The 21895-nt window shown below is 33.2% G+C and overlaps 1 protein-coding gene across 1 annotated transcript in view; it reads right to left on the reverse strand.

The window, feature by feature from the left end:
• Positions 1-21895, reverse strand: part of LOC149076106 (dopamine D2-like receptor) — a 187189-nt gene that overhangs the window by 46627 nt on the left and 118667 nt on the right. Inside the window, exon 2 of the mRNA XM_089243634.1 lies at positions 7387-8983. Within this exon, the coding sequence (XP_089099760.1) occupies positions 7387-7842 (456 nt within the window). The 5' untranslated portion in view covers positions 7843-8983. The remainder of the gene's footprint in view (positions 1-7386; positions 8984-21895) is intronic.

Below are 21895 nucleotides of genomic sequence, written 5' to 3' on the forward strand. Positions count from 1 at the left end.
TAAGACTTTATCGATACAAACCGGAAAATTGCAGCGTAAGTTGAAAATTACTTTTGTCATAGCAGATTATATACCTATGAAGCTAACATATTGAAACTTTATGAATACGTCTTAACCCTATGGTTCACCCCATAAAAACGTACTGAATTTGTTTTACTTTCTACGAAAACGGATGTAAATTGGTGTAGCTGGCATATTCTTATTTGAATCAATACATCAACACATCAAATTAATTAATTAGAGTGGATAGTTAGCTAATATGATTAAGTAAAAGAAAAATATAGAGTTTTGTCTTGATCTTAATGTTATCTATGAACAGTTTAAATCTTGCGTAGCAAAGCTGAGTAGTTTTCCTTGAATTTTATTTCCAATTCCCTCAATTTTAGGTGCGATTTTATAAATCTCTAAACGCGTTAGCAGTTTTCAGAAAATGACGCTGACAGGGAGTCAACTCTTTCTACCGTAGCAAATTTTGCAATTAAGCAGTCGTATTTTGCGCTGAAATGACTTTAAAAGATGCATTTTCTAAAATATATGAAAGAAAATGGTATGATGGGGGTTTTTAACCATGTATTTTCCATTTATATTGACATATACACTGAAAAATCGAAGGTTAACTAATAAAGTATCTTTCAAATATCTTCAACAGAGGCAGCACCACGTGAGTTTGTTCATTAACTCACGAGAATAATTATTTGCTGTATGAAATTATAAGTTTATTTTACATGTATTTTCATCATTTCCTGAATCTTGTTTATTATTCACAGTTTATTCATGTTGAAAGTGTGTATGTATAGTGTGATTGGATTTTTCGCTGATGATTTCGTTTGTTGGACTTTGGATGCGCTGCATTGGCAAAAAACGTAGGGGTACAAGCGTTTTGTTTATAAGGCTCGAGCTTAAAGTGCTTTCAGAAACGTTTTTGCTATTTCAGCCATTCTCTGGTGTTTCCCTGATGAAGAACCCAGAGATGGCTTTGTTTCTTCAAATCATTTTTCTACTTTGTTCGACTATACTTTTGAATATTTTTAATTACTTTCTGATTCGTTTTTGCACTAAGCTATTTGCTTTCAAAATTCATCTTCGTTGCTTTTTATTCAGCACACTATATATTCTAGCTGCTTTAGGTGCTAATATTGGTTTGTTATTACGTATTTTTATTTGTATATTTTTTGTTGTAAAAGATTCTTAAATCTGATTTAAAATATTTGTGATAAAAAAATATATATATATCTTAGAATAAAAAATATCTTTGATGAGATAACTTTTTCCCAAATTTTAAACCCAAAAAAATCATCGGACTTCTTATACACGAGGGTTCCTCATACACGTTGAAATACGGTAGTTATTTATCTGCAATTTTCTTCTCTATTTAGCTTACTATAGAGATTATATAGTAATTTAATTATATCTTAACAAATTTAGCTATCTATTCCAAAAAAATAATGAAAAATCGACCAAATTTTGTTTTTTTAAACACAGTATAAAGAACGATCGATCCTAATCCAGCCGTGTATCTAATTTAATGGTATATTGTAACTAATTTAATGATAAATGTTCATACGATTACATCCGTATTTCTATCGCGAGGGGTGTTTTTTTTCCTTCTGCAGAAGAAACATTTGAACAAAAACCAATAGATTGGAATTTTTCATTTTTATTTTCATGTATTGCCATAACCGCAGGAAGTATTGATTTTTGATGATGAACTGTCAAATTCCTGCATTGAGTAATATTACACAGGGGGGGGGGGGAAGAGAAAAGGGAAGGGATCGATTTTTCTCTCGATCGAAATAAAAACAAAAACAAAAAATATATATATTGTATGTGTGTGTGTATATATATATAAGAATCGTTTTACTTTTTGGAAAAATCGATTTTTTTTCTTCACTCCCTTGATTCCCTCGAAAGCAAAAAAATTTCTTATAGTAGTTTTTTTCTTTTGCCAGTGTTGCTCAGACAGAATCGATGATGCTTTTTCTTTCCCATCTCGACCCTTTTCTCTCTCAAATTCTCATCGTATAACTCCGACATCTCTACCGAATTTCACTCTGCTATTCTAAAATATCCGAGAAATATCGGAAATTTGATCTCCAGAAAATAATAATAAAAAAAGTCTCAATTTTTTTTTCCTTCAACATCTCCCATATAACTTTTTATTTTATGCTCTAAACTTCAAATTTTTTCGGACTTTCCATTCAGTTTTCACTGAGAAGAAAAACAGGACACCCCCTAATGCATTGTTGTTGGTTTTTTTTCTATAGAAAACACTACTTTTTTTTTAAAAAGAATTTTCTGTGAGGTTGTTGTTATAACGAAAAGAAAGTTGACGTTTTTTCCCTAATAATATATAGATTTCATTGGAAACTGAGAGTTCTTAAAATTTAAGTTTTTCTCTTCTATTTTTTTGATTAATATCTAATCGAGTCTCTCGTTGGCTCACTTTCAAATGCCAATTTCACAACAATTTTCTTTTTCCATTATTTTTGAAAGAGTTGCAATTAAAAATAAAATTAATGTGTTTCCCATACCGCATTTCCAAAATTAATAAAATCATTTTTAATTAAATTGATTAAGGTTATGTTTATTTGAAACACCTAGGATAATTTTTGAATGATTTGAAAGTCTTTGCATTAGTGTTTATTTATAATGAGTTGAGAATCTAGATTTGGACTATAATTATGGGAAGAATGTACATGTCATGGTAAAAATTATAAACCGGTTGTGATTAGGAATAATCAGTTGTTATTCAGCATTATTGGTGATAATGCACAATTCCTAAGTCACGGGAAAAATTTAAGTTGTAAGGTAAAAGTGGTTAAGGTAAAATTTGTTGTTGTAAGGTAAAATTTTGGTAAGTTTTGTTAAAATAAAATCGATTTCACCAGCTAATATATGAAATTATTATATGAAATCGTGTTTAATAAAATCTTTAGTTTTGAATACTTTTTGATTTTCAAATGTGGTTTTGCGGTGACGTGTATTCAAAATCTGTGGCACTAAGGAAATGAAACATCATCTAAGCTCTCTAATATTTGCATTTTCTTGTTTTTATTTTGCGTTAAGTTATTTTATGCCTTGTTATTCTTTCATATGGGCAAAGTCATCAAAAATCGCAAGTTCAACCAAGGAGAAACCAGAATTAAAACATCAATGGATGGAAGTGACCTATGCAGTGGCCTATGGAGACCTATTATTTGTCCCCTCGAAGGTTTTCAATCTTGATTTTCTTGTTATGAAACAAAATTTGACAGCAGTTACGGGCTAAAAACTTGAAAAGGAGTAAGTAACTCGTGCTAAGTATTGTAACAAATCACTCTTGCACCTCGTAAGCATTTCTCTGAGGCAGTGGTTCTCAAACTTTTTCCACTCGTTGCTCTCCAGAATATTATAACAAAGGACCATTTCTAGGCATCGAATAGGTCCACGTCTGGTAAAGGCGGCTCTGCCATAAATGGGCAAATTTAGATACATTTTATTGCATTCAGTGCCATCCGTTATCTAAAGATTACGCAACAAACCAGTTTGCTAAAATAAAGAAAAATGTGCAGACGATGTTATACTATTATTTTGAAAGAATAATCCGTTGTTGTTGTTGTAAATTACGTACATGAATGGCAACTTTTAAACAGCGATTAGATAAACATGATTTTCTTTCTGCACTTGAATCGAGTACTTTACACTTCTAGCGATCGAAATACGAACAAAAAATCGGGATTTTGTTTCGTGAGCCACTTCTCCCGAACAAGAAAAAAGTGTCAGCTGGGTGAGCCCTAGAGACTTGATTAATAGCCATAGAATGGCAAGGGAATGGAGAAAACTTTCTTTGATCTTAAAAAAAACAAAATTTTTTTCCTTACTCCGTAGAAACATATTTTCTTTTTCCATGTTTTTTTTTATATCTGCTCTTATTGTCTCTACCGACCTAAATAATATTTTTTTTTTCCTTTCCTCCCAAAAACTTCTTTTTTATAAGACAGAAGCGATGAAATTCGAGAGCAACAAACAGAAATCAATGAACCTTCGATCAAGTCTGTCATAGCTTGGATATGATGGACACTGGAATTTCGCTGTTAAATGGAGGAATGAAAAGAAGAAAGGTGTGGTTGTTGCGCGTTGATGCTTCAGGAATTCGCCGGTAATGGCCACATCGCATTACTAAAGGAGAGATACGCTCGGAGCGTGGTTTAACGTCAGTAATTTTCAACAGCAGCTACCTATAAAATCAGTTTTTAAACCGTTTGTGCCCTGTACGCACAAATGTGCGGGGGAAGGGTCGTTTTTTTCCCGCTGCAGTGATACTTTTTTTAGCCTCAGGGAGTGAAATGTAAATTTAATTTTATTTATCGCCGCATTACACACACACACATAAGGACAAAAAGTTGTAACAAAATGAATGAAATGAATGACCATGACCTCCACATGCTTTGACCCTTGAAGACCGGACACACCCCGCTTCCCATCTCAGAGAGACCACATACTGCAGCAGGACTCCTAAGCTAGGATGTTTGGGGGCTCTAGATTCAGATTTTTCACGAGCAAGAAATGGTGTAGGAAGATATGTGCAAGAAAGGTATGTAATAAATTCATATTTATGAAAAACAAGAAAATGATAGAAATCGCCTCGGGCCTAGTCAGCTCCGCTTTTGGGGGGTCATGTAAATGAACATAGCATATATGATCCACTTCTGTTGTGACTAAGGTATCAGGTACGATACGCCCAAAAGCAAGTTAATATTGAAAAATTATATAGGTGGCAAATCACGTAGGGTAGGGGGGCCTAATTATCGTCTACATTCTTAGTATCGTCCACTTGAGTGTTCTCATTATCGCCCTAGGTAATATTACGAAGTAGGGTTCTTTCGAAGTAGGGTACTTTCTAAGTAGGGTTGATTTTTTTCAGGTGCCACATAGACAGACGTGGAACAAGATTAAAATGAAAGAGATGTAATATAGCGGTAAGAAAATAAAGAGTAGAGACTATTGAAAGCTTTTTAAGTATCTGGATCTATATTAAAAGACTACGTAAAGAAATCTGAAGATGTGCCACTAGGATGAAGGCCTTTTTTATCTCCGTATGTAGAAGATCAATTTGTTGAGTATTATTTACAAATGGATACAACTTATTATGGACTTCGGACAAAGGATGTAAAAAGGATAGAACCTAAGCCTTGCCATTAGAAATAATTTACGTCATTCATTTTCTGAAGGAAAAAAAAAATTCAGGTAGGAAATGTCTCCCTTTTTTTTCCACAGATACCCTGTGTTTCATATTTTTTGCTTCTCCAGCTGTCTTGGCTCAGCGCGGAGTTACAGTTACTCCGTACAGTTACGCGGAATTACCCTGAAAGGGGGAAAGCACTATCACTTGAAAGTTCGTCAACTTCTGGCAAGACACCGGCGAAAAACATCAGGAAAAGCTGTAAAAGAACTAGTTCCAAAAAAAAACAAAAAAAAACGCAAATCGGAAAACGGAAGGAAGAAGGACCTCTTCAGAAGATGAAGAACCTCCATATGTGTCAACTGACGACAACGACAGCAGTTGTGGCGGAAAATATAATGATGTCCAATGCTCAATTTGTGGAAAACTTTACTCAAACGATTGCCATGGTTAGAAACATGAAAAACATGAGGAACGTGGTTAAAATGTTTGATATGTAGCAAATGGTCCCCACGAAAAATGCGATAAGAGGAAAGTAAAGAAAACAAAACGTTATGTTTGTGTAGAGCTCCTAAGTTTTTTTTTTCTTTGTTGTATTTAGGAAAAGTGTTAAAAAAGGGTAGGTGTTAATTGTATTTCTAAAAGTACAAAAAAACTGTCTTGTATTACTTCCAGATTTGTGTGTTGTGTCCTAATTTTCACGTTTAATAAAGAAAGTATAATCATAACATAAACTTTATTTCAACCCATTTTAGACGTAGGCGATATTAGGAACACGTTTTTTAATAGGAAAAATTCAGAGGTCGCAAAAAATTTTTCGTGTGTTAAAATTATGTGTTAGAGTTGTAATTAAGTTTATTCTTAGATAACAGTCCAGATAACAGAATAGAACAATTTTTACACAAATTGCACATGAGTTAGTCCTGTAATTAAAATAATGGCTTAAGTGGGCGATATTTGGGCTCCCTACCCTATATGTAGCAGTGTGGATAAAATAACTTCAATACGGTTACCAAAATGAATCAACACCCAATTCCGACGTCGTTTATACTTTTGAATGGTTTTTCAAACTAATTACGCATTTTTGATTTTAGGTAAAGGAATATACATTTGTGTGTGTGATATATAGTGAAACCTTCCTACAACGATACTTGATATAACTCTAAATCTCTGTACAATGATATTCTTTCAACTGCATACAGTATAAACTGCACAACAGGTTATTTGTTCAGGGTGTATAGCTAACATCTCGCAATGCAATTTATTGGGGAACTGTTGATCCTAGAAGCACTTTCAATTCGAAAAAATATCCAGATAACGTGTGGACTTTATGTACGGCATTCCCATTTTAAGGGGCCGTATAGTTATCGAAATTTAAAAAAAATATTTTTTTTATACTACCCTGTCGTTAAAAAACCCAATTAGAAAGTTGTTGCTGTGTCTCTCTCTTGATGCCAACAAATAAAATTCCGCGTTTCGATGTGCGACATTCGCTGAAATATTCGAATTTCAAAAATCGCTGAAAGGTAGGAAACAACAGTATAAATGAGAGTGAGGGGAGGGGGGGGCGGACGCGTTCTTCATTAGTTTATGCTGTCTTTCCCATCTTTTCTCCTATTTTGGAATCCAAATATTTAAACGCATATTCATTCAGAAACGTGGAATTTTTCGTTGACCTCAGGAGAGAGAATGGGTAACAACAACACAGTGCCCGCATAAAAAATTAGTTTTTTATTTTAATAATTATACAATCCCATGCAATGAATGACGTATCTGAGTTCTACAGTTCTACACGTTATTTGGATACTTTTTCTAGTTGGAAGTATGCTTCTGGGATCAACGGTTCACCAGTAACTTGTGATGCGAGGAATTAGTTATGCCCCTCCGTGTAATTTCATAATGGGTTTGTTCAACGATTTGTGTTGTGCAATCGTGTTTAAAAAACGATAAATTTTTATCGTTTTTTAAATTAAGATTCTAGTTATTATAGTAAAATGTAGCTAATTAAAAAATGAGTATTATTAAAAATTATAGTTTCAAATTATTAGTTTTTCTAATGAATAAATTTGTTTTTTTCCTTTACACAGTGCAAATATATGTATTTTTTAAATTAGTGCATTCGTTATAAGAATCTTGATGTAAATGCAGCGACATATTCAAGTTATATGACTTGTTTAAACTGATATTTAACAAGACTAAAATATCAATAAGCAGTTTTTACTCACAAGAACGTACACGGCGAAAGGCATCACAACGGCAGCTACAAGAAGATCAGCGAATGCTAGGCTTACTATGAAATAGTTCGTGACGGTCTGGAGACTTCTTTCTTTGTAGACGCTGAGGATCACGAGGATATTTCCGAAAACGGCAACCAAAGGAAGTGACAACAGCAGAAGAGCCCAGTACACTTTGTCCTTGGGGTCGTTGAGACAGCCTTCATCGAGTGTCGTACCATTGTTTCCGGTATCGTTGAGGAAATACTCGGTACTGCTAAGGTTATCAAACACATAACTCGACGAATAGTTCGTCGACGCGTTCGAGTAATCGACGTTATCATCTAATCCTACGTATTCGAAACTGCTGTAGTTTTCGAGTCTTCTGAAGATTCTGGACATGTTACCCAGATGTAAGTTCGTAGAATCGTCGCCGTCTATGTTAGTCGAATTCCAACCAACTTCCATGGCTTGCTGGTTCACTGGTTCACAGACACTTCTTATAGCTAAGCATGCTTGTAAGCGGTTAATATATTTTTCTTCGTATCTAATGAAACTATAGATCCATTATTTCTTTTAAAAAGAATTCATCTCATGCATGTAATAAATATGGCATATCCCGACGCATTCTTTCACATTTTGGCTTTCTACAACGGCATCCATGTATGATTAGGAATTTTATGTATTATCGGGAATCATACACTATTTATATGAAGTCTATAAATTTCGAAATTCAGTATAAGGAACCACAGGGGCCTGATGAATGTTAAATATGATAATGCGTAAATTTATATGAATTAATGAATGTTATAATATGAAAATACGATATAATGACATCATTCTGGTTGTTGGCCGATATTCACAACGGATATTCACAAGTATGTGCTCTTAGGTCTCACTATTGAATAATTTTCAATTTCATATACTTCCATACGCATTAACGCATCACTGAAAACAACGGAAATAAACTTCCAGCGTTCAAGTTCGAAAACTGTATTACATATTTGAAACTTAAGTTAATACTCGCAAGGATATAGTTTCCTTTCAAGCTATTCATCATATTCTACTGATTCAAAGTTCTTTTTCTTTCCATATCACAATCTAACTTTGATACTCAACAAAATTTGATTTGGAAATTTTGATTCTCTTGTCTTTTCAAATAAATACTTTCAAAGACTTAATGCTAAAACATTCCATTGATTTTCCTGTATAAATAGATGTTTTTATTTTGATTTCATTATCCTACATGTATAGATAATCATTTTTCTTCTATTTTCTGGAATTAACCAAAAATGATATTTCACCCTATGAGTATTATGTTTAAAAATCTTTCCTGCCTAAAAGATTTTAAATTCCTTACGTATTTCTTTCTTTCTTATGCTTGTTTTATCATTGAACACATTCCCCCTCCCTCTGCTTTTCAATCAATCCGTTTCTGAGAAAATTCAAGTTTCTGAAATTTGATTTCTCCGATCCAGTCTGTTGAAATCAGAAAATTCCTGGAAAATGTGAATCGCAGTACTAATAGCACTAATCTTCGGGAACATATGTTGACACATTTAAAAATTTTATGTTTCTTGTTCTAGGTTGAGATTTTCAGCGAATCAATCTGAAAAGTGAATAAACAAAGTAAGCAAATATCATCACATTAGACATGATATATTCACATAAATAATAAGAATTAACTACAAATGATATTGATGTACAGAAATATCGTTCACTCATTCTTAAGTACATACTTCAATGCTGAAAATAAATGAAAACATTTTAGGCATTTATAGACCCTTCATATATATTAATGTTTTTGAATCCGGGAATATTGGCTCAATTTCAAAGTGCACTTTAATCTCTTCTTGTTTTAATTGAACATCAATATTATCTTTACCAATATGATTTTTATTTTTTACTATTCCATATTCATCATTTCAAATCATCTTAATAAAATTTTGTTAAAATTATCATATCCCTAAGATCATTTAATCAGATCTGCCATATTACCATCATTTTATGCACATAAGTTGTCCAGGACCGGCACATTTCAAATTAAATCTATCAAAACTGCTATGTTTCCATTGCAGATTCAAACATTCAAACAAAGAAACGCATCTTCTATAGTTCTTGTTGAAATAATGATCTCACGACAGTTCAGCGCGAGACAATTCAGTGCCGATGATTCAGAGCAGACAATTCAGCAAAATGATTGTGTTTTGTATAAATAACAGTTCCCATCCCACTTTTTCGAGACTTAGGACTGGCATACTTTCAAAATGCTTTGAAAATCGGTTAGATTTTGTTTTCTCTGAAATAAAGGTGTTGTCATAAAAAAGAAAAAAATCTATAGTAACTACATAAAAAGTAGTTACGCTTGCAGTTGAAATTTTTGCGCTATTCCTTGTAAAAATTCGTCTGATGTTCGATTCTCATATTTCTGCAATATTTCAAAATTTTTTCTTCAGTCTCCACCGATTTTTTACGACGCTTAGAATTTTCTTGGCCGAAGATGCACTGCTCTAATTTAATTTCTGTTAGCTTCTCCTCTTTCTGAAGAGTCGTTATGAATTACCAAATACTGGGATAATGTGTACTTCGATAGTGCTGCTGAACGGAATGAATTATGCCAGCCCTCGATATTATTATTGGTTTCTGCTAAGCCGTCAATAGTGGCGTCAAACTAACATAATTCTGTAGCAAATTTTGGATCTCTTCTACGATTTCTTCGTGTCGGCCTTTCGATCGAATTGTCTTCGAAATAATTTACAATATCATGTAAATATTCTCCATTGTCTCTGTAGTACTCGCTATCTAGCAAATCTTTTCAACTAATGGCTTGTACGAATGCTGCCGATGCAGCTAATTTTCTAGCATTCAATGCAAAATCACTGCCTGCCGAATATTTTACTTGCAATCCACTTGTCTGCACTCGACGCCACAAACACTGTGATTCACCAGCTTTCGTTCGGTGCTGAATTGTTGCATTTGTTTCGCGTTGAATTGTCCGGTCTAAATCGTCGGAGCTGAATTGTCGTAGGTTCGAAATAATGATACAGTGCTAATGAATAACAGAATTTTCGACAAAACATAATTTTCGCAAAATTATTTCTCTGTGATAAATTTTCCATGCAACGGATTTCCTGCTGAAACGAAGCGACTGTGTTATATGCCGACTCGATAATAATTTTCATTATAAATTTATTTCCCATTTTTACTATTTCACGTTCAAAATAACACAGTGCAATTTTTTTATTCAAAGGTATCTATATAATACTATATGTTTCACTGAATAAACACGAAAAGTTTCTTTGCTATCAGAAACTACTAATCCGACGTGATCCAATTGATTCATACTTGTAAACCTCATGCGTAGAGCGGGAAACAATTCGACTTTGTATATTTTTAATGAGAAAAGTAATAATCTCTTGCTTCGTGTGAGTTTAAGCTTATGCCTTTCTGAAGAACAAAAGCGCTAAGATACTGAAGATAGTTTCGTATACGAATCAACAACGAAAAACTGTATCATCATCAGTACGAGTAACTCTTAAGAAAGAATATCCTTATTGTTATCATGATTTTTTTTTATCTATATATAAATTCCATTATTCCTTCCGCCCCGTTTATTTCTGCCACATGTGTCTCCTGATATACGAGAGAAAAAACTTCTTCCTGGCACTTAATTCCTAAAACTTCAAGCCTTAGATGAAAGTGCCATTGATTAATGTCATAAATCAATCGAGAAAGAAAAATTCTGAACATGTAACTCGATTAAAATTTTAATTTATATACTAGTGAAATATTTATCTATAGAGATAAGTTATCACGTGTTCTTTTTTTCTGATACGATTCTCACTGTTAGCTTCGTATTTAAATACAGGGGGGGACGATAAGTCGTGGAGACATTTTAAAAATTAATAACAAATCAACCAATTGCTATAAGAAAGTGCGGTTTACGCTAAAATACTTATGATGGTCTTTCTTTTTGTACATTAGAAAGATTTTCAAATTTCACTCACACGTGGAACTGTAAAATGAAAAATATAATAACTCGATATAACGCCTAAAATAAGTAACAGCAACAGTATATAATTATTGTTTAGGACAATTTGCGTTGCATAAAACTACCATATTTCAATTTGCGGAATTTTTATCTCACACACACCACACACACACACACATACCATTTTTGTAAAATAAACTTATCAAGATTATTTCTATATGATAAATTTTCTAGACAACGGATTTTCTGATGAAACAAAGTGACTGGCGTTGCACGCGGAGTAGGAATAACTTTCATTATTAATTTATTTCCCATTCTTTCTACTTCGGCTTTACTACTTTCCCATTTTCAACATGAGCATCCTTTCACCAGTTTAGATGTAGCCAGAGTTAAAAAAAATTTAAAATTTGGTAGATGTATGTAACAAAAATTGCCATAAACAATGATTACACATTGTCGTGTTGCATTTTATGAGTTATGTCGAAATTTTCGTATCGCAGCGCGTGAAATTTATAATATTTCAGAAAAAAAGGTCTAGGCCATAATAAATATTTTAGTGCAAACCGCACCTCGTTATGTCAATCGGTTGATTTGCTATCAATTTTTAAAATGTCTCCAAGACTTCTCTGTATCATAATTTACAAAAATAATACAGCATCGTCCTACATACAACTATTTACAACGAGTACCAAATCATGGTATAGCTAACGGGTTTTTATTATTTTGCATCAATCTTACAAAATAAGGCGGTGTTAATTATGTACAGGGTCGCACAAAAAGGAATGACCTAATGTTTTCAAATTTACACTTCAGAAAGGAAAAGTAGTACATCCAATTATTGTCGAATGTGTCCCGTCGCATCAAGTATTATTACCACATTACAAGTTTTCAATCTGGTTACCAGAAAGGGTAACAAGCATATCAAGCGCATAACTAAATTGCATCCGTACTAGCGTTGCACGCTCGGGCCCCAAGACCTCCTACCAAGTACTACTACTAAACCAAACATGCACACCATAACATAAACATTCCTTTGAGGAATCTCTAACGCCCGTCCGCATGAAGAAGTACTGCCTGAAGTCTAATAGAAGTCTAAATCTTTTAAATTCAGAAGTCTTCTGAATTTAAAAAGTGGTAGGTTACTTTGCCTGTTTTTTACAGATTTTTACCTACAGGTATTAAGCGTGAATTTCAAATGAAATCCTGATTACTCTTTGTGGGGGAGACTTTTACTCTAGATACTAGGACTAGGAATTAATGTTACTCACTATTTGAGTAACATTATGTATTCCTTAAATGATTACATACACAATATGCATACGATTGCTATTTGAAGAGACTCACAGATGAGTTTAATTTCCACGATTTCGTTAATGACTGGCGCGAGGATGGTTTTGAAAATTAAATCACGACATGCGGCAAGCACGCGCACCCGAGTGGCGTAATGGTAAGATGCTCGTCTTCCATTATGAAGGTTACCATCAAGGTCTACGGGTTCAAATCCTGGCATGAACGTAAGAAATAAGTTCTTTACTTGACGAACCTGGGGCGACCACCGATAGATGGCACCTTCTTTTCCCACGTAACCCCACTGGTTGGAAATTGCAGTGTGGCGACATATGACCGGAGTTGATGTGCGGTGAAGGGTATCTGTAGACTATACCCGATTTAGTGCTTTTTGTTACGGAATTGACGTTATCCGTAATGTGTCTGTGGCTACATATATGATCGTCAATAAACCCAGGAATAAACAAAACTGTGTTTTATTATAAGAATGTAATACCTTTTTTTTTCTGATATACAGCTTTACCAAATAAGTTTTTTTTTATAAATAACTTTATACAGTACATGTTTTTTATTTAATTCACTAGAAATAACTTCAGAAAGGTAATTTTAGGTAATTAAATGACCATATGACCTATAAGATGAAACACGGAAGAAAGCAATGTGGACGTATTCAAGAATTTAGGAAAGTAATGTTTCATGTTTTAAATCTTCATACATCTGTTGATAGAGTTCAAGTTAAAAAAAAATCCTTCATCAATTCATATTTTTTCTTGAAGACAATGCAGAAAAAACTTATTGTTATGGATACATAAAAATAACTAATATATATTTTGTTCAATATTAATATGCAATGTTTTCCCCCGTAATAAAATATTACAATAATGTTAATAGATTAAGATTTATTTACTTATTTATTTATTTATTATATACAAACCTGTGCAAGGCCAGTAGGCTCTAACTCCACATACTCGAATTTTTTTCGAAATGCGTAATCTAATAATGTTCAACTAAATCGCTGTCAACTCTATCACACAATGAGTGTCCAATTTTTAAAAGAGAAGAAAAAAACATGATTAGACTTGCTTTTTTTTTAATCCTAATTAAAATTAGAATGAATAGAAACGATTCCAAAGAGAGACAAAAATTCCTTAGAACAGTAATTAAATTTTTTTCTTAAAATTTTTCGAACAATAAAAACTGGGTTTTTTTTTTACTGTCGGCAATTGTGTACATTTTCTTATTTTTTTTTAATCAGAAATTAACAACTTCCGTTAATTTGAATCGAACGATTTTTCAAGAATTTCTAGAACATTTGGGTTTGTTTTTTGTTTTTGTTTTAGTGTCTTCCCGTTATTTTTTCGAAGAAAAATCTAAAGACGTATGAAATGAACTTAATTAAGTATTCATGAGGGAATGCGTTTTATAATAGTGATAATTACTATATTGTAATTATATGATGGATTATTTACGGGATTATTGTTTCCAAATATATGATAATATGAAGAACTCATTACGTAACCGAATAATTTCAATAGCTTATACAGTATTACTCGCATAGTGAGAAATGATAATATTGGTCAATGGAAATTCATTTTAGTTGTTCGATATTATCATAAACCACTGTGAATTATAAAACCTTCTGCATTATTATTTCATATAATTTTTTTTTACTTCAAATAATAAAAAGTGATGTTGGAAATTGTTATTATATATAAAACCGTTATTAACAAAATCAGTAAAAAAGTATAACTCATTTGCATCGAATTAATACAACCATTTTTTTTCTTTCTGTAGATGTCTAAGTAATATATTTTCTGATCTAATTCCTGAACTATTTCGGTTCAGGTCGTAATCCCGACATTCAAAAAAATAAACGTTAATAAATAAATATATTTAACAATAAGCCTAGAATTCTAAAGAGCAGAGTAAAATATTTAATAAGCAAGGACAAGAAATACTTTTTTTACAACTTCGATTTTCAACATATTTATAAGCGACACAAGAATGAAACTTGTAAAAATTCTTTGATCGTAATTTATTATTTTGTTCTACACCGCGACATCTCGTTTTTCTGAAATGCGAGAAATTAAGTTTTTAGAAGGTCATAAAATATACATAAACATGGGGTTTATCTGTTGAAAATTAAAACTGACAAAAAAAAGTGTTATGCATTATTTTGTTATTTATTTTATTACGGAAAAAAAGTTGTTTTTGGTTTAATTTTTCACGCATTAGATGTTTGAGGATAAGTTTGAAATTCAATAAATAAGTTTTACACTTTTTATAAATAACACTAATTTATTCAAAGCAATAAAAAATGGTAAAAGTACAGAGATTATTTTTTTGGTAGATTTAGTCATTTTACGATCAACGACGTAATAATGCGTGAAACGCCAGTGGAATAAATTCAAACAATTTCTCCCTGTGTGTTTCCTTCCCCCTCTCCTCATCATCGCGAAGCTTTGTTGCAGCCTATGAGAAAAGTTTTTTTTTTACTTCAGTTCATTTCTACAGTCCTGTTACTGATTTGTTTTCCACATGTGATGTATCTTTCTGATATATACATGTAAGAGCGAAAAAGAACAGGTAGGGTGAGGGTAAAAAGAGAAACCTATTGTGTATCTATTCTCTTATCTACTTATCTAATATGTACTATTTGCCTTTCATTTTTTCTCCCTCCCTGATTTTCTTCTACTTTTTTACTTTCTCCTTTTCTGTGTTCTAACGTACGGTTAGGTAAAGACAAGGTTACCAGATTTATCGCCGATTCGTCAAATATAGATCATCCGAATATGTTGCTAATAGCTTCTTAAGGTGTTAAAAAACAATAATTCTTTCTCTTTCAAAAAGTAAAATTCCTATACAGAAGAAAAAAGCTAATTTAAACAATTTTTAGAAGGATTTTACTCATCTCAGCTCAATTTTTGTAGATTTTGTTAAGTAGAAAGCTTACGTGGTCTATTATACAAAAAAAAGTTTTCTCAATTGTTCAAAAATACAAGCAACTCAAAAAATAAATCACATGCAATATGGTTTTAAAATATCCAATACTCTGTAATTTCTAAAACGAATATGTCTCGTGAGGAGACGAGAAAGAAAAATTTCGTAGTAAATATAATACAATATACTAAATAATTTTCCGGAATAAACCCGCTTCGCTTCTCTGACATATTACACATCATGTAATTTTAGGTTATTCCCTTACTTCGGAGATAATGCCGAGCCGGTATTTCCAAGGATTTCTTATGCGGAACTTTCATAATTAATCAACATATTATATATGTACCGCAGAACTTTCCTTCCTAGCAAATAAAATTCTTATGCTGGCTGCCAAAGTATCTCGTGAAGAGAAATGAATTCAGAGTTGTTCTATCCCTACGCTCTTTTTACAAAGAGAAATGAGATATCATATGAGAGACACGGGGCGGCTGTTTCCACAAAAATACATTCGGTGAAGAAAACATATTTTTCCACTCTTTCCTTCAATATTCGCTGAAGGAACTATTCGACCCGATTTTACTTACTTTTCAAAGAAGCAACTTAATCCTTATAGATTTTTTTTTTATCCATTCATATGCGAGTTCTGGCTTAAGTTTGAGTTGTCACGACATTGTAATAACTTCGTAAGGAATTCCTATCTTGTATGGCCTTCCGTATGTTATTTTATTCCGGTGTATTTCTTTATTCTTTTTACCCTAAAGGAAAACTGGAAGTTGAAATTATTCCTAAAAACCCAGAAATGTTGGTTGCACTCAATCACCCGTTATCACGATATATCCTTTTGTTCATAATGTTCCGAAAGCGTAGTTACGTAAAAATGACTTCTTACATTACGATGTGAAAATGGAAATCTTTTGTATGTGTGGCTTTTTTTATTCTCCACGTATTTTTCTTCATGATGTAAGCTCGTATCGACGAAAACCTGGAATTCCTTCGGGGGGAAATTGCGAGAAATTCTCCAGCTGCTAATGCGAGTTTAAATACCTGGACGCATAAAAATAAAAATTACATTTAATGTCGTTGAGTATCTTTTAAAGATATTTTCGAGTAATAACACACATTTTTGTTTGTTCGTGTTTGTTTGACACTTTCTATCTTTGTTTTTTATACCCTTGCGAAATGTTTTTAATGGTTCTTTTTATAGTTTTTAGAAAATGGTTATGAGTTACGATGTATTTCGTGGGTAAAACTAGAGAGTATTGTGTATTTTTACCCACGAATTCATAAATTCTTCCATTGAATTCGATTTTGATAGTATAGCTTGAATAAAAAAGTATACAGCTTCTATAGAAAAAATTTTATTTTCGGGTAAAAGTTTCAAATTTTTCTTCTATGAATAACAGATGGATTTTAGTACTGCATTAATACCCACAATGCAATGATGTCAAAAAATAGTACAGTATTTAAAATGCAAATTTAAAAATACAAGAGAAATTACGATACTGTATTTGCCTGTATAAAATCCACAGATGCAAATTTTGTTACTTTAACAAAATTCGTTAAAGTAATAAAAAAAACATGTTGAAAATTTAATTCATCAATAATAAAACCTTAAAGAATGAAAGGGTTGGTTTGCCATATTTTTGTGGAGAAAACAATTTTTTCTACACACATTTGTGCCCCATCTATAAATCTCTCAAAAATTATTCTCTGTTATTAATTAATTTATAATTATTCATTTCTACTACAATTTGTGGGGGAGGGGGAAAGAAAAGCCATAGTTAAGATGAAGCGGTGTATCTAATCCGCATTAAAAAAATCCCAATGTTTTTTTTCCAACGTGTTTAATCCACAAATTAAAAGTGAAAAAAATTGTGGTAATTCGCAACATGCTGTTGTGGCATGAAACAAAGCGGTAAGTGGAAATAAAAAGCGATAAATTAAGATTCGATGAAAAGTGAAAAGTGCGGCTTATCTGTTCAAACTAATTTTGTTTTTGAAAAATATCTCGGAATTTATCACCCTGTTCTTAGCCGCAATATCATATTAATAAATAAATCAAGTTAAAGTTGATTAATTCAACACATTTTCAATGGAATTTGTTTTGAAGTTACAGGAATTCGGTTGTATTTATTTATTTGCACATCTCAACCGTCTAAGCCCAATTACAGGGATTGAAAACCACCACTGACGTAAAAATATAAAAAAAATTACAGGTAATAAAAATATAAAACACCAGTAAAATAATAACAATAATAATTCTTCAAATTTACACGTTAAAAATTAAATAGTCAAACAAACGCATAATACGAAAATATGTACATGCGTGACGGAAATACAAATTGATAATTCGATACAAGAAATCGATACAAGGCACATCTACTCAAAAAACCCGGAAAAATAGATGAACAAAACTACAATGCATAGAGATAAGTAAATAGAAGGAAATTATTATGAGGAACAAATGGCAAACAAGAGGAAAAAAAATCACAATGCCAATGGGATAAGAAAAACATTAATGAGAAATATATACAGTAGCCTAGTAGAAGAATTAATCTTTATGAAAAATAGCCGGGAATTCACCCGTATTATAATTTTACAAACTCGCAAAATGAGTGAAGTATCTAAGATGTCCGTGCGTGCACGAAGTGAATGAAAAACATTGCGGAACATTGGTGGAGTTATGACTAGAGAAACGCATATTTAAACATAGGAGTTCACACACAGCGAGGAGTTAGGTCACAATCTTTCAGTGAGTGACATGATATCACCCCGGTGTAACAAAAATCCCCAAAGAAACTGATCAATACTTTCATTTATTCCTGCTCGAAGAAATTTGAAAATTTCCACACTCCCGAATCAGCTACTATACGATTATAATGACTCAAAGAAAAATAATAAATTAATAATAGAAAATTATTTTTTTTCGAGCGACACTAATTATCAGACTGATAAAATATTTAATCAAATAATTAGACAGAGAACTGAAAGTACCGAGGCATCTTTGCAGAAGAATGAAATATTATCTCTCATAATAAAACACGCATATTTATTGCTAGCAGCTACATCGCAAATACCATGCAGGCTGTATCCGTTCAGATAATAAAGTTGAGGTATGTTTTCTCGAGCAAACAAAAAAATAATAATAATTTGGTGTACTAAGGAAACGGAACTGATTCATATGTTTGTTACAAATCTGGAAGACGTTCGTTATGTTGTTGTTACACACTACAGTAGCATCGAATAAAACATCATAAACAAGAATCCAGATCAAAAGGGACATTATGATTCGATATCATCTTTGATATTTGTTCTAGAAGCATATGGCCGGTGGTGTAACATCATTTATTATTGATCCATATTTGTGCTATTGGGAAAACAATGTATAGAAAGGATACGGGAAAAAATGAGTTAGGAGATGAGTATGGAAAAAATGCATCGTTTGGAATGTTTGCTGATTCTGAATACACATTGCTAGCAAATTAACTTACATTTTTGTATTTTGCTGTAAGAATACAAAGAGATTTCTCTGGTTTGTAAATAAGTAGTCTATTTATTTATTTGTACACGGGGTATCCCGAACATGACTATCGTTCTTCCAAACCGAGCACAACTCCGGACTATTGCCGCGGTCAATTTATTACCCAATGAGTGGTGTCGGAAGAGTGCACGTTTACCTAACAGTCTGAGTATCTCAAGTTGTGTGTGAATTTTTTTAGTGCCACCATCTATTTTTTAAACCATGAGTGAAGTGTAATGATTGAAAATCTGTATCGTTGTAGGTCTATTGCTCTCTGTGGCAAGACATCTTAGCGTGTACGATCTCCCCGTTCTTCGAAGGGCCATTCACCATTCAAGTTGGAAATCTGAAAATCCTTTCTTAAGACCCATATAGGGGGTGAATTTTGAAAAATTCCTTCTTATTCCTTTTTGGGCTTCGACATTATAAAATAAAACTTCATGTTCAAACCTGTTCAAATTTCATGTTTGCAGCTTCGTTCATTTCGGCTCGGTGATGTTGCCCCATATAACATTTGAACCCCCTTGAATTTTGAAAAATACATTTTAATGAGGCTATATGGCATGAAATAAAACTATTGGCCAGATCTCATATTTATAGCTTCAGTGGTTTTGGCTCGGCGATGCTGAATCAGTCAGTCAGTTTACCATCAGTCAGGACATTTTCTGTCTGTCTGTATGTTCTCCATACAAATCTACAATTTGCCAAATTTAGCATATACATGGTTGTAACTGTCTACCACTCAACAATTACGAGCATGATTCCTTATGAAAAATTAATACGGAAAAGTGTTCCCCGTTTCAGGATCAGACGAATATTTAATGAGTTATAACGTTTTTAATTTTTGTGACGTGCCATTTTTGTAACGGTCAGTTACGTACCAAACAACCAGCGAAAGTAAAAATCTTCCAAAGCAGAGGGTTGCAGGTTTCTGGAAATTGAACTGAAATATTCAGTCCTAGAGAAGCCAAGTTCAGTTATAAGAAGTACAGGTGACTGGATACCGAGCGGAGATAATTGGAAAGAAAAGTCACCTTCCGCTGTGGGGAATCGAACCATCAACCTCGCACTTTCCGGACGCGTGATCTACCATTAAGCTACAGAGGACAGTCATTTCCGTTCTAAGAACACTGTGTTCTTTTAGGCTGAACGAGATTACAAAACCACACCATCTATATTTGGGCTAAACAGGACTGCACAATAGACAGCCTCCTAACTCAGCAGCAGCAGCACGTAACGAAATTAGCCTCCATATGCCGACATAGAACGAAACGGTGAACCGCGCCGCCAACTATACGAGAAGTACAGATAATTGGATACCAAGCGAAGATAATTGGTTGGTGGTTCGATTCCCCACAGAGAAATGTGACTATACTTTCCAATCATCTTCGCTTGGTATCCAGTCATCAATACTTCGTATAAGTAGCGAGAGGCTCATCGTTTCGATCCAGTTCCGTTATTTGTTCACGATTGGCGCTTTTTCCTTTTAACAGTGATGTTAACCTTACGTGTTATATACCTTCACCCCACTGTATTGACAAATTTATTAACACATTTTCAAATTGTTACACAAACGATATCTATTTGAAGAAATGTTTTCCCAAAATCAATACTTTTCTGCCAAAATGTGATAATTTGTTCTCTTTCACTGTCAAGTCAAATTTTTACAGAGGGAAGGTACATCAATTCATGCTTGTATACTTTTTACGCTGTCATTTTAATCACATTACATGCTGATCAATAAAACAGGGCAATATTTTTTGAGTTATTTTAAAATTTGATCGAAACTGTTGTGCGTGAATAGCTTCAACGGAGATCGTAAAAACGATGAAGGTGACTTGGGGTCAGAAGCTTCAGCAAGCTTCACGAAGGTGACTTGTGGAAACAGCAAAATAATAAGAATGATTCAAAATCAGAAACAAATTTTCATCGAACAAATTATTTTATGAATTGAGATATTTAAAATAATTACTGGTTACGGACTTTTTTTTCTATTGATTATATTCGTCGAGTCACATTTTCATACCAAATTCTACATGTTGCAATAAAGATTTTCAGTATGACGACGCCGAAATTTATTTCAGTCGACGTGTTCCGCGCAGAACTTGGTCATTGTTTCAGATGACGTTTCAATGCACTGCGTATTTATAAGGACGCGGTTGCCTCGGGCCACCCCTCTTATCAGAGACGGACGTCAGAATTTCGCCGTTGTAGGCATTTATAATGTTGTCGCCCATATGAGATGCTGTTATATGCTTCGTATCTTAATTTCTTTCCCGAAAAATCATGCCCCCCCCCCCCAAGCTCTGCATTTCCAAATCTCTTTACTGTTTGTTCTCTAAATATGGTTTTTAGTATTGTTTCATACACACTCACACACAGCAAAAATGAGATGTCGTAAAATTTTAAATTGTTTTTGTTAGACTCCATCGTGACAATTTGTAACTGTGATAGATTTCATTCAATAAGTGATCGACTTTCATTCAATAATATTGTGTTAATGAAGTGAATGTGTAGCAGAATTACAATCAAAAGCCATGCCGCTACCATGGCCTCACCTTTAAGGCAGCGCCCCTTGACTGAGATCTTTCACGGGCCTCCTATAGTGAATTTATAGGATGAAAAAAAAATAAGAGACTTTAGCCCAATCAGCTCCACTCAGAAGGGGGTGGCATGGATTCAGGGCTGTCTTAAGAGCAGCATGGGCACCCTCTGCAGCGGCCAAGGTATTTCACCGAGTCCCCACCAGACTAATTCACGTGTATGTTTCTCGACAATTTACA

The sequence above is a fragment of the Pholcus phalangioides genome, unplaced genomic scaffold (assembly GCF_987345545.1).
Source record: "Pholcus phalangioides strain wild (caught in Gottingen) unplaced genomic scaffold, Ppha-v1.0 ptg000015l_1, whole genome shotgun sequence".
NCBI classification, from domain to species: domain Eukaryota; kingdom Metazoa; phylum Arthropoda; class Arachnida; order Araneae; family Pholcidae; genus Pholcus; species Pholcus phalangioides.